The 12,683-nt window shown below is 33.1% G+C and overlaps 1 protein-coding gene across 1 annotated transcript; it reads left to right on the forward strand.

Moving 5' to 3' along the window:
- The first annotated feature begins 10,118 nt into the window (after positions 1-10,118).
- Positions 10,119-11,411, forward strand: LOC128178897 (antifreeze protein Maxi-like). The gene is made up of 2 exons (XM_052846296.1): positions 10,119-11,042; positions 11,340-11,411. Exons 1-2 carry the CDS (start codon positions 10,134-10,136, stop codon positions 11,346-11,348), a joined length of 918 nt encoding a protein of 305 aa, XP_052702256.1. The 5' UTR covers positions 10,119-10,133; the 3' UTR covers positions 11,349-11,411.
- The last annotated feature ends 1,272 nt before the right edge of the window (positions 11,412-12,683 follow it).

Consider the following 12,683-nt stretch of genomic DNA (forward strand, 5'->3'; position numbering starts at 1 on the left):
TCCTGGGGTTCATTTAATGGCTGAAAAATGACGTTTTTTTTTACAAAAAAGCTGGTTTCAAAAACGTCATCTTTTTATGTCAGTAGCCAAATGATCTTCTAGAATATGATTGGGGGTGTCATATTGAGGTGTGATCAGGTTTCAGAATTTTTTTTTTATTAAGGGGATCAGTGGGCAACGTTTTTTTGCAAAAAAAGTATGGTTCCCAGAACTCCTCTTACAGCTTTTGGAGTAGCTACGTCATCTCTTGGGATATAATTGGGGCTGTCCTATAGATGTGCAATAAGGTTTAAAAAATTTAAATTTCATCCAGGGAGTCAAAAGGTAGCAGAAAATTGACGTTTCTCACTTTAAAAAAAACATAGATCCAAGAGTTCCTATTATGATTTAATGGATAGACACATCATATCTTGGGATATGATAGGAACTGTTCTATAAATGTGCAGTAAGGTTTTAAACATTTAATTTAATCCAGGGAGACAAAAAGTAGCAGAAAATTGACGTTTATCACTTCAAAAAAATATAGATCCTAGTACTCCTTTTATGATTTAATGGATAGACACATCATACCTTGGGATATGATAGGAACTGTTCCATAGATGTGCATTACGGTTTTGAAAAATTAAATTTAACCTTGAAGCCCATTACCTACATACCTTTTGATGCCTTTTAAGGATCAAGAATATATATGGTTAAGGGGTGGGGATCTCAACTGTTTTCGAGATATTCGTGCACTTCCTGTTCGAGGGGGGGGGGGTCATGACCACCCATGGGGCCCATGACCTACATACCGTTCAATGCCCCTTGACACAAGGAACAAGAATACATATGGTTTAAGGGTGGGGATCTGAACTGTTTTGAAGATATTAAGGGACTTGCTGTTTGAGGGGGTCAGGACCACCCACAGGGCCCATGACCTACATAACATGTGATGCCCCTTGACATCAGAAACATGAATATATATGGTTTAGGGGTCATGATTATAACAGTTTCTGAGATATATGGTAATTTCAAATTCCTGGGGGTGGGGATGACCCCAGGGGTCAGATCTAATAAACCTTATATATTGCCAGTAACAGTCAATATATGATTATGAAAACCCTATATTATTATCTTTGTCCGTTTTCAAGTTACCATTTACAATAGAGTCTACGAGGTTCAATGTTAGACCCCACCTCCTTTTGACACCCCCTCCCCCGAAAAGTGGTTGTCTAACCCAAAATGAGAAAAATCAAACCAAGGTGCACAACTAGATATGCAGGCCTATCATATCCTAGAGTTTTGTACAATTCTGTTCAGCCATCTCTGAGAAATAAGTTCAGAGCGGGAAAGAAGAAAAAGAAGAAGACGAAGAATAATAATAAATGTATTAAGAACCGTACAAAAACAATAAGTCTCCAAATTTCATTCGGGAGACTTAATAATAAAGAATAAATAGAGATAGGATCATCAAACATCAATAATTTTAAGATAATTGACAATTTCTGATTCTAAGGGGGTCAGAATGACCCCTTAGGATCATGACTTACATGCAATAATGATCTGATGCGCCATGACCTAAGGAGGAATAATATCTTTGGATTAAGGTGGGGATCTCAATGTTTTTTATGATAATTGATAATTTCAGGAAGAGCACTTGGGATCATGACCTAGTACATACCATCTGAAATGTCTTGAACAAAGAAACAATAATATAATATGTACATGATATGTGATTAGATTTAAGAACCACGATATAGATCAATCATCTATGTTTTGTAATACTTCCTAATATGTATATACATGTATTAGTTTGTGTGTTGTTCTATACTATTTATGTTCATGACTGTAATATGGCTTAGTCTTATTTTAAATTACATTAAAAAGTTGTCAAATATATGACTTGGAACCCCCACCCCAAACAAACTCAAATATAAACTGCCCCCCCCCCCCCCCTGTCGAATGATCTATTAAAATCAAAATATAATTTGGGTGTCTAAAAACTTTTATAAACTGGTAAAAAATGTTATTCTTAAAAAAAATTACATTACACCTTGCACAATTGACAAATGATCTATTGAGATTTGATCTGAGGTCATATTTCTACCTTGGAATCAATAACTAGTATTCATTGACAAGTTAAAATTAATAACAATAAATGATTCAAATTATAAATGTTTATACTCCACATTCACCACCCCCCCCCTCCCCCCCCCCCCCCCCAAATCTAACCTGGTTCAAAAGATTCAGTCTTCTTAATACATTCTTACATGTGTACAGTAGCAAATTTTAAATCATTTCTTGATTGCTTTTTCTCTCCTCATGCACATTAACAGTTTGGAATGTGCTTAATTCAATTTTTAAGATTTATAAACAAAATGTTATATGCATGTGTATTCGCCTATTTGGGGCAATAGTAAAGTCTCCTAAACAAAGCAGTGTCATCATTAGGCTAGGAATTACCCACATGGATCAAACACTACATATGAATAAGATAAAATATATATACTTTATTATTTCTAGTTCTAGAATGTCAGGGTGTCTCCAAGGGGGCATAATCTATATACAGTTTTATGCGCAATGACACAAAGAGCAAGAATATATTATATGGTTTAGGGATTTCAGGATCGCTGATCTCAGAAGTTAACAAAATATACAGTGTATCATCATCTCCTATTTCATAAAGGCGGGGGGGGGGGGGGGGGTCATTAATGTACTTCACACCATTTGATGCATCATAATGACATTAGAAGATATTTGTTATTTTCCTGTTTTGTGGGGTCAGAACAGTCCGATAAGGTCATGACATACATTGTATTTGATGCATTATAATACATTAAGAAAGAAATATTCCTTTCTTCCTATTATAACTCATATAAAAATGATGTGTCTACACAATACATGTAATACACAAATTTAATAAGAAATTGTTTATACAGGGTCAATATGGGGTCAACTTAATAGTGCAAGTCTGACAAATGAAAAAATAACTTTTGCAACTAAAATGACAGAAACTTTACAAATGTGATAGGATAGGTAACAATGATAAGCTTATTTAAATATTAAAAGATGATGATACAGTATGCAGTCAAAGGGAGATCACATTTAGAAAGTAAAAGTAGAACTTATATATATGTATGCTGGCATCTCATTATATTGTGCTACTGCTACTACATGTATAATATGCTTACCTAAATTGGTCAACATCATAATGATAATCCAATTAAAACACAATAATGAATTCCTTTAGCTGATCTTAACTAATCCTTTTCTGCATATAGAAAACACAGACATGTATGTATACACGTAAACCCATCTAATCGAAGACTGGGTAAAACTTGTACCCGCTAATGAGACCTGCAGACCTGTGTTGTGTACGTAACTTCAGACAAAGATCAGTTTTTTGTAACATGCATGTATTTTTATGACCTATTCTTTAAATCCACTTGCACTATTCTGTTAGGTAAATAACACTTTTAAGGTGGTGCAGGACACCTGGATATTGTGATGTATACTTCCTATTGAGATAAACAATAAAGTATATTAAATATTAATTAATATTTACCCCCCCCCCCCAAAATAATGTTACCTAACATTGAAGCACAATGGGTTAGAGTGTTTACATGTCTGTAAGACCGTTGGGGTCCAAGGTGTATATTTGGTAATTTTACAATTGATATGAATGAATTTTCAGGCGGAGGGGAGGGGGGTCTGGACCCTTCACTATCACCCCTTCTCTAAATCTGTGCATTCGATGGTGTACATGTAGGCACACACAAGCAAATCTAAAACCGGCAACCGCCACGGGGAGGGGGCATAATTTGATTTTTAATTTTGTTTGTAATAATGTTATATAGACCAATATACTTTCTATGACATGAAATGTTAAGATTATTGATTAACTGAAAATTCACTGCAAACAGTTCAACCCCAAATTGCACATAAAGTGCTGCTTATGTGTATTATCATATGGGAAGAGATATCATCCTTCAGTTATGAAAATTATAATTTTTAAATGTATTACTGGAGCTTGAATGTGGCCTTCATTTTTAATTAAACTGGTACAAAACAGTGTTATTTAGGGGCAAACACTTGGTGCGGGTATTACTGTCTAATGACAGCATCTAGTTTTATCTTGCAGAAGGTAACATGCTTTCGGCCAATGCATTTTTAATACAAAAAAAAAATAAGTACCAACATTTATAAGCAATTCAATTTTGACATTTTTGTAAAATGTTGATTTTTTTTAGAGTTTACATTACAAATTACAACTACAAATTTTAGTTGACATTACAAATTCAATATATCACGACTATGATCGCCTTGCATTATATGGAAACATGACTGATTCCAGCAATGCTCTATTTGCATGTAACATTCAGAGCTATACATTTTTTCTCAGAATCGGTAAGATATGTTGAAAAAAAAACAGAAGATGCTAATCATCGATTAAAAAATGTGCCCAGCTGAATAACACATTAAAAGCAAATGTTCAAGGTCTGCTATGCAAACCTTGATATTTTTTTTTGTCTATAAAAAATAAGCAGCCAGCTATGTGTCAAAACGATTGTTGCCCAGGTGCTCCAACTACTCTACGTCTTTCAAAAAGGACGTGATGTCCATGACAATGTAATGATATAGTAAATATCCATTAGAAGCAATGAGTAATTATGATACTAAGCTGTAAAATTATATCCATTTACACAGCTTTTCGTCAGTTTGTTTGTTCGTCTTCTTTTGCAATCTGCTTTGTTTGGCTGAGTTACTCCAGCTGAAATACTGAATGTGTAATAAAACAATTTTTATTAGTTACTAAATAAAACAAAACAATATCAGATAATGTTAATTAGAATAGAAATGTGCATGATGCACCGTAAAATAATTGAAATTCTACCTATTTTTGATTACTGCTCAAACTTTTTAAAATTTATATCAATATAGTAAAAACGTTGTGTTCAGGTATTTAGTAACACCATTTTCAAAGGTGTATATTTAATCAGATTTTGATAAAAATATAACCTTGAACAAAGTGTCTTTTTGATGCTATAAATAATCTTTTCAAAAAAGTTTTAACCGATTTTTTCAAAATTTGGCCCAAAATTATCAGTGAAATGTAACTCTTGTTTTTCTAAACGTGTGGCTCCTGATGTTGACAACGTTTTTTGTTTGTTTGCCGGTAATAATTATGTTATATCATCTACTTTCAGCATTTCACGTATTTCCTCGTATTCTGTTTCATTCGATAACTTTATAAAATACAGACTGATTGAAGAGGTTGATTGTTATTGTGTCCAAATTGAATCGGAAAACATTTGTCATTCTTAAATTATCACCAACAAGTGTCTTTTGTTTCTTATCTGAACATGCTTAACTAATTTGATAATTAATCAAGGAAATTGAATTACATAACTCCCCATTTTAAACGCAGACCGAGTCTTCTAAACCAGTCCATAACCATTCATTAAACACAATCATGAAAATAAAACAATATTGTGCATTTGAAAAATAAGTTGAATCTGAAATGAAGTTGTATTTAATGTTTCAAAACTACATGTTGAACCAATATTATGTGCTTTTTAATCAATAGACATTTTCATTTAAGAAAGTTCAACGCATCTTCTTGCTGAGATTCGTTGTAACTGACGTTTTTAATATTTACATTTTCAAAAAAAGTTTCTATTACATGTAGTTTATATTTAGATAAAGCATTTTGAATGAATCATTTTTTGTGTATATACATGTAGTTATTGATATATAGTTTATAATCTTCATGTATAATATTTGATTTTCAACATATTCTTTCTGGTTTAATTAAAAACCTTCAGAAGAATACAAATTTTTCTCGTATTATAATAAATATCATTATGATAATAATTGCTGAATTAACGGATGCAATTGCATTAATTAGCGTTGTCTAAATTAGTTCAGAAATAAGTTTCATTATAAAAAACACTCATTCTACAAATGATATTTTTTGAAGACATTAAAAAAGGTCCCGGGTGTTTCGATTGCTTATGCTGGTTAACGTTAGTTAGATTATGTCATATAAGCTATCTTCAGCATTTCACGTATTTTCTCGTATACTATTTCATTCGATTACTTTATAAAATGCAAACAATAAAAAATGTATTATTTTGATGAAACCAGATTTAAATTAAATCCAAATTATCAAAATATGACATAGACAAAGACTTTAAAGAGAGAAATAATGACTTTTGCATCACATGATCATCTTTTCAACACATTATTAGATACTAATAATCAGTAATGAAAAATCTTCTCAAATAGAATATGTTTCAAACACAGAACTGGGTGTATTATACGGTTACAGTAAAATTTAATTGATGTTACCAATTGTAAACTATTAAGACACCTAACTTGTGTAGAATGAGTGAGAAAATGTTGGCAAATCACAGTTTATATAACAAAATGATAAACGGAATATACGAATTAGGAAACAGGAATGAAACAGAATCTTGGTTAGATACAGCATGATACAAATGCAGTGTTTAATTTATTTCATCTTACAGAAGGTAGCATGTTTTCGTCTCATGCATTCTTGGTTAACAATGCGATGAAAATAAAATACCAACTTGTATTCACAAATAAAAATTGGACATGTTTAAAAAAACTTTGATATCTTTTAAAACCATCATGATAGCTATATTCATTCATTCATAAATTGACAATGTAAACTAAACATATCACGACTATGGTCTCTTTGCATTGTGGTGAAACATGATCGATTCGATCAAAGCTTTAAGTCTTCAAAACTATAAATCACGTCTCTTAACCAAAAGACGACAATTTTTATCAGTTAAAATGAATTATCCGCCCTATTTACACATTTAGATCACACCATTGAATATTAATGTGCAGACCTTGATATAGCTATTTTGTCTATGAACAAATATCAAGAAGATATGTGTCAAACATTTTTTTTACCGGTGTTCTGACTACTACATGTATACAGATGCCAATTTTATAGAATATTAAACATTTATTTGATCCTAAATAAAGTAATTCACTCGCCGTGGCCTTCAACGTATTATCAATTAGCAATTGTTATTTCCATACTTACGTCAACTCGATATATCCCAGTAAACTTGAAGTAAAAGATAGTTTATTTTGTCTGAAATCAATGCATATTGCATTTTGTCTGATTGAATACACTCAAACATTTGAGGGACCAAACCAAACCTTTCCCTTTCCCATAATGCAGTTTGGTTTTTTTCTTGTGTAGACCGATTGACGAAATTTTTGCAATTCGACGATCAAGTATTTCTAATCTTAACGAACAAACTTTCAAATTATTTTTTTCGCCTAGTTAGTTCATACATCATGAATAGGTACATGTATCAATAATATACGCAGAAATAAGATACAACAGTAATAATTTGGAGTCGAATTTGTTTATGAATGTGATAAAATGAGAACAAATTATATACATATAAGGAAATGAAAATGAATCGTAATTAGATACAAAATAATGCAAATGTAATAAGTTTAATTTATTTCATCTTACAAAGGTAACATAATTTCTTCCCATGATCTTTTGATAAACAAACTGATATAAATAAAATACCGACATTGATTATTAGTTAATGATAAATGATTAATATTGACATTGTTATAAAAGTTTTATACCTTTTTTAAATACTATAGTTAAATTGGTTTTAAGTAGGCATTGCCAATTTAATATATCACGACTAAAATCGCCTAGTGTGAAAACATGATCGATTCCAAAATTGTCAACTTTAACCTATAGAGCTGTAAATCTTGTCTTTTAACCGCTAATATATGGTGTGAAATAAAACCAGAAGATGACAATCATTATCGGTTTAAATCATTTCTCCACCTTATTTACACATAAAGAACACATGTGTGGGGTTTAATTCGAAGACCTTTATACACTTATATTGTCTAAAAGTCAATAAAGGTAAAAACTAAAAGGTAGAATCCCCGTCATAGAAACAGTTGTTCTGCAGGTGTTCCGACTACTATACGTCTTCATTGAAGGACATGATGTCTATGACTATTTTATAGAGTAGTACACATTCATTAGAACCAACCAACAGTAAATAATCATAACTAACAGCTGTATATCACATTGCACAGCTGAGTGTCAGTTGCTTTGGTCTGTCTTCTTTTACTATCATCATACTGATATTTTGTTGATTTTCTTTACATGGAATATTGAATGTGTATAGTATCACTTTTAATTAGATACAAAAATCCTTATAATAAAAAGAAAAAGTAAACAATCACTTTATTTATCCTGGCATTTGTTATCAATAATTACGCTTTACAAATCCATATGTTTCTAATGTACTCCCAAAAAAAGATTTGCAGTGTAGAGTAAGTTGAAGTTAAAATTGCTTGATTATCAACACTATCTGATTATCGAAATCAGTAACACTTTGTTTAGAAACTTGACTCTGTAAGCTTGAACAGGTAATAAATTGTGAAACAATCTTGTTAAGCACTAGTTGTAAATGAATCTGTTTAGAATGATAGATCTATAAAGGTAGATGGTTTAAATTCTTGCTCGCAAAGTACATTGCCTCGCATAACTTCTGCATATTATATATACCCCCTGGTGAGACCGTACAATCCATGGCATCCTCAGCTCCATTGGGAGCATACAAGCAGAGCTGCCAAATTGCGGCGCTAATTCTTTTTATTCATATGACCAGCTCGTCTCATGTGCCAGGTACCAATTTTAACCCTGGGTGGAAAGAGTGCACTAGTAGAGTAAAGTAACTTGCCCAAGGTTACAATGTTACTGCAATAGCGACAGACCAGACTCGAACTCGAGGCTAACGTGTCCAAATCAGTCTACACTATCAAATGCACCAACACCTCTATACAACCATATCTACAATCAATGTTTGTCATATGATTATGATACATGTATACCAAAATCACGAATATCATAATATACACTATACTGTAAACGTATTGTATTTGGCATGTACGATATTTAACAAATATTAGTTTTCGAACAAGTTGGCGTGGATTTGAATTAGCTTATTCCTGAATGTAACTATTCTTATACATAGATGTATGGCATTTACCGATGTACTTGATTTAGCAAAGTGCCGGATTCCGCCAAAAGCGCTTAATAGAATACACCGCCAAATGTAGTACGTTTACAGTAATTGCTTCCTTACTTGAAAACCTTAAAAAATTAATACAATGTTGCAGCCACTGAACAAGTAAAACAGATTTTATAAAAAACGGCTTCTTTCTTCTTTGTATAAAAAAGTCCTGTACATTTTCTTAGATAAAATATATTAATTAATTCCTCTGCAAGTTGAATTGCAATAGGTATCATTGTATGAAAAGAGAACAAAACAAACAGCACAACTTTACATTTGTATGGATCCATATTATTTTCTGTTTTTATTCACGTAAGCAACAAGTTCTTCCCAAGTCCACAATGTTATAATCAACATGTGAGCTTCGTTCTCAAGCAAAAAAGCAAAGCGTATTAGCATCTTAAACCACAAACAAAATCTAGAAAATGATTTAATTATTTAATTATGCAAAACTAATTAGAAATCTTAATTTTTTTTTAGATTTAGAAATTAAAAATCGAAAGTTTAAAACTACATTTCCTATCTGAAAGTGTCCACCAAGTTTATCATTGGGCACGTTATTTCCTTGTAAATCATAAAAAGTCTTCGATCGTTAAGTCTAAGCTCCACTCATTAGCATAATTAGAGTGTTTCCATTTTGTATATAAAGTGGCAGAAATTCAGTACAAATCATCACCCGACCGAAGTCCAGTGACCAATCATACAAACAAAGAGGTAAGAGAGAGTTTACGTAAACCCATACAATAAATAGTGTGATCCTTCTTTAAATATCAAATTTAAATAGTTTGAATTGATGAAGAATATAGCTGAATCTATTACAATTTACTCTTATCAATTTTGTAAGTCAATCAAAATTGTTTTTTTAAAATAAATTTTAAACAACATTCCTTTATATTAAACCTCTATAGTATAGATAAATTAATTTTTTTTTCTCATTAAAGGGTAAAACATTAATGAATGAATAAAGAACTTTCTTAACAATAGACAGTACTGTAGACTGTTGAGCTGTTGTAAAAACTTCCTTAAAAATTTTTGTTTCTGTTTGTATGGAATATGCTGAAGTTTGTCTCCATCGTTTGCCTTTTTGCCTGCACATTCGCAGATAACTATGACACTAACAGTCACTATTCCAGGTATGACGACTATTATCCCAAACCGTACGGACCATTAGGTGGAGTCGGTGGAGTAGGCTCAGGACTTGTTGGCTCTGGTGGTGTCATTGGAGGACTCCTCAGTCTGGGTGGTGGATCTGCAGCTGCCGGTGCTGCCGCTGCAGGAAATAGCGCAGCAGCAGCTGCTGCTGCTGCAGCTGGTCGAAATGCTGCCTCCGCTGCAGCTGCCGCCGCTGGTCAAAATGCTGCAGCTGCTGCCGCCGCTGCATCTGCTAATGGATTCGGATCAGTCCCGACCTTTCCATACTATGATACTCCCTACTATGGATTCAATTTAGGAGGAGGATCAGCTGCTGCCGCCGCTGCTGCTGCAAGCAGTGGCTCAGCTGCCGCCGCTGCCGCAGCCGCTGCATCTGCCAGCGGACTCGGATCATTCACATCGTTTCCATACTTTGGTGCCCCCTACTATGGATTCACTCTGGGAGGAGGATCAGCTGCTGCTGCCGCCGCAGCCGCTGCCAGTGGTGGTTCTGCTGCTGCCGCAGCTGCATCTGCCAGTAGATTTGCATCATTCCCCTATTATTATGGGAACCAAGTTAGCTTTCCCTACTATGGAATCAATCTAGGAGGTGGATCGGCTGTCTCCGCCGCTGCTGCCGCTGCTGGACAAAATGCTGCCGCTGCTGCCGCCGCCGCTAGTCAAAACATTGGACTTTTTGGTCTTGGAGGAAGTGGTTCAGCTGCTGCCGCCGCTGCCGCAGCCGCACAAAATGCCGCTGCTGCCTCCGCTGCTGCTGCATCCGGAAGTGTATTCAACGGACCTATTTTTGGCGGCATTAGACCTAAAAAGGTAATCAATTCTTTAACAGTATTTGTATCTAAAATTAGAAAAAAGCTGTATCTTTTTGCGGGTGTGGCTTACGCTATTTGTTTTTAAGATAAGTGTATTGGATTACTTTTTATTTTTAAATTTCAATTTCTCAATATAAGGATAGGAAATCCATTGATTTATCATTAAAATGCCTTTGATAAGCTTCTGTTTCAATAAGTAACGAACAAAAAGCAAGAAAATGCATGATCCATATCAGAATTTGGATAACAATTATTTTAAAAGCGTGTATTTTAACACTTTTGTGGTTCATTTCAGGTCTATTAAAGAAAGGAGATCTTGTGTCTTGTTTGGTAAAAAGGATAAAATAAAAGATATAAAAAAACCCAGAACATGTTTTGTTATTATGTAGTTATTGTATAAGAATATAGATAAAGTTAAGTATTTCAAATTTCAGGGAATTATCATTTCTCGTGTAGTTTGTTTAACAAAAACAAAAAAGCATTTTAGTGTTCCCGTTCATCAGAATGTTTGAGGTCACTTGAAAAAAAAAAGGCAGATTCAAAAGTTGACTGTCAGCTAGATCTTTAAAATAAATTGCATAGCAAGCATTTTATAATATGAATGATATATAGCGAATATTTGAATACGTTAAAAATAATAGACAATTCACATTATGAATTAATCGATATTCTATCCATGTTTGTTTAATGCTTGAACATTCCACGATTGATATGAATATAGTTATAAAGCGGTGTACGTAGATGTTCAGTTAAAACATTTTGTATGAATGTAGAATCTAGTATTAATAATAGGATAGTGAAGATTTTACCACCAAAAAAGTGGTGGGTCTTCTTTTCCACTAAAAACCATTTTTATAAGAAACTGTTTTAAGCAGATACTCTGATTAATTGATTTTCAACTAGCTGATACAGTTTTTACCAAATGACTTATTATATGTGCTTCAAAGAGCTTCATAACGGTCCAAGTTGCGCTGAAGTAGAACGCAAACGTAGAGAAATTTGTTGGTCAATGCTCATTTTTGGTTTTCAGTAATCATACTTTGCGCAATACAATAAGAATGATAACTAGAGCAGAGCTCGTGGCAAAGCCACGAGTAGGTCTTCCGTTGTTGCTGCGGGTTGAAAATATATGTGATATGGTGTCAAACGACTATAATGACTAAACTTTCAGTTCTGCTTTTGTTATAAAAACGTGTTGTGATTGAAAGCCTGTATATAAAACATGTTTTGAAAAGAAAGGAAGAAAATGCTGTATGAAAACTATTTGTCGCACACAGTTTGTGTAATCATTTCAAAAATTCTTTAAACAATGAGACATCATGTTAAATGGCGAGTTAAATTTTCAAAGGGTAGCAAGCATTGTTATAAACAGTATGTACTCATGACTCATGTCAGGAATTGTATTTTTCTTTTAAAACCGAACACGCCTACAAAACACGTAACCTTTTCTCTAAGATAACTCCTTTATTCAAATCTTTCTAAATTTTTGAAGACTATATGCAAGTTTAGAATTGTTACGTGCGGACAAACTTTAGTAATTAGTCAAAATTGATGGCATCTCTGAACTTTTCTATAGGGAAATGTGTGTCGTCTGATATCATTTAATGATACGAGTAGACTTGGACATTCAAAATAATAT

The sequence above is a fragment of the Crassostrea angulata genome, chromosome 3 (genome assembly GCF_025612915.1).
Source record: "Crassostrea angulata isolate pt1a10 chromosome 3, ASM2561291v2, whole genome shotgun sequence".
NCBI classification, from domain to species: Eukaryota; Metazoa; Mollusca; class Bivalvia; order Ostreida; family Ostreidae; genus Magallana; species Magallana angulata.

What these genes read in the sequence shown, in the direction of transcription:
- LOC128178897 (XM_052846296.1), top strand. Translation starts at nt 10,134, where the DNA reads ATGCTGAAGTTTGTCTCCATCGTTTGCCTTTTTGCCTGCACATTCGCA.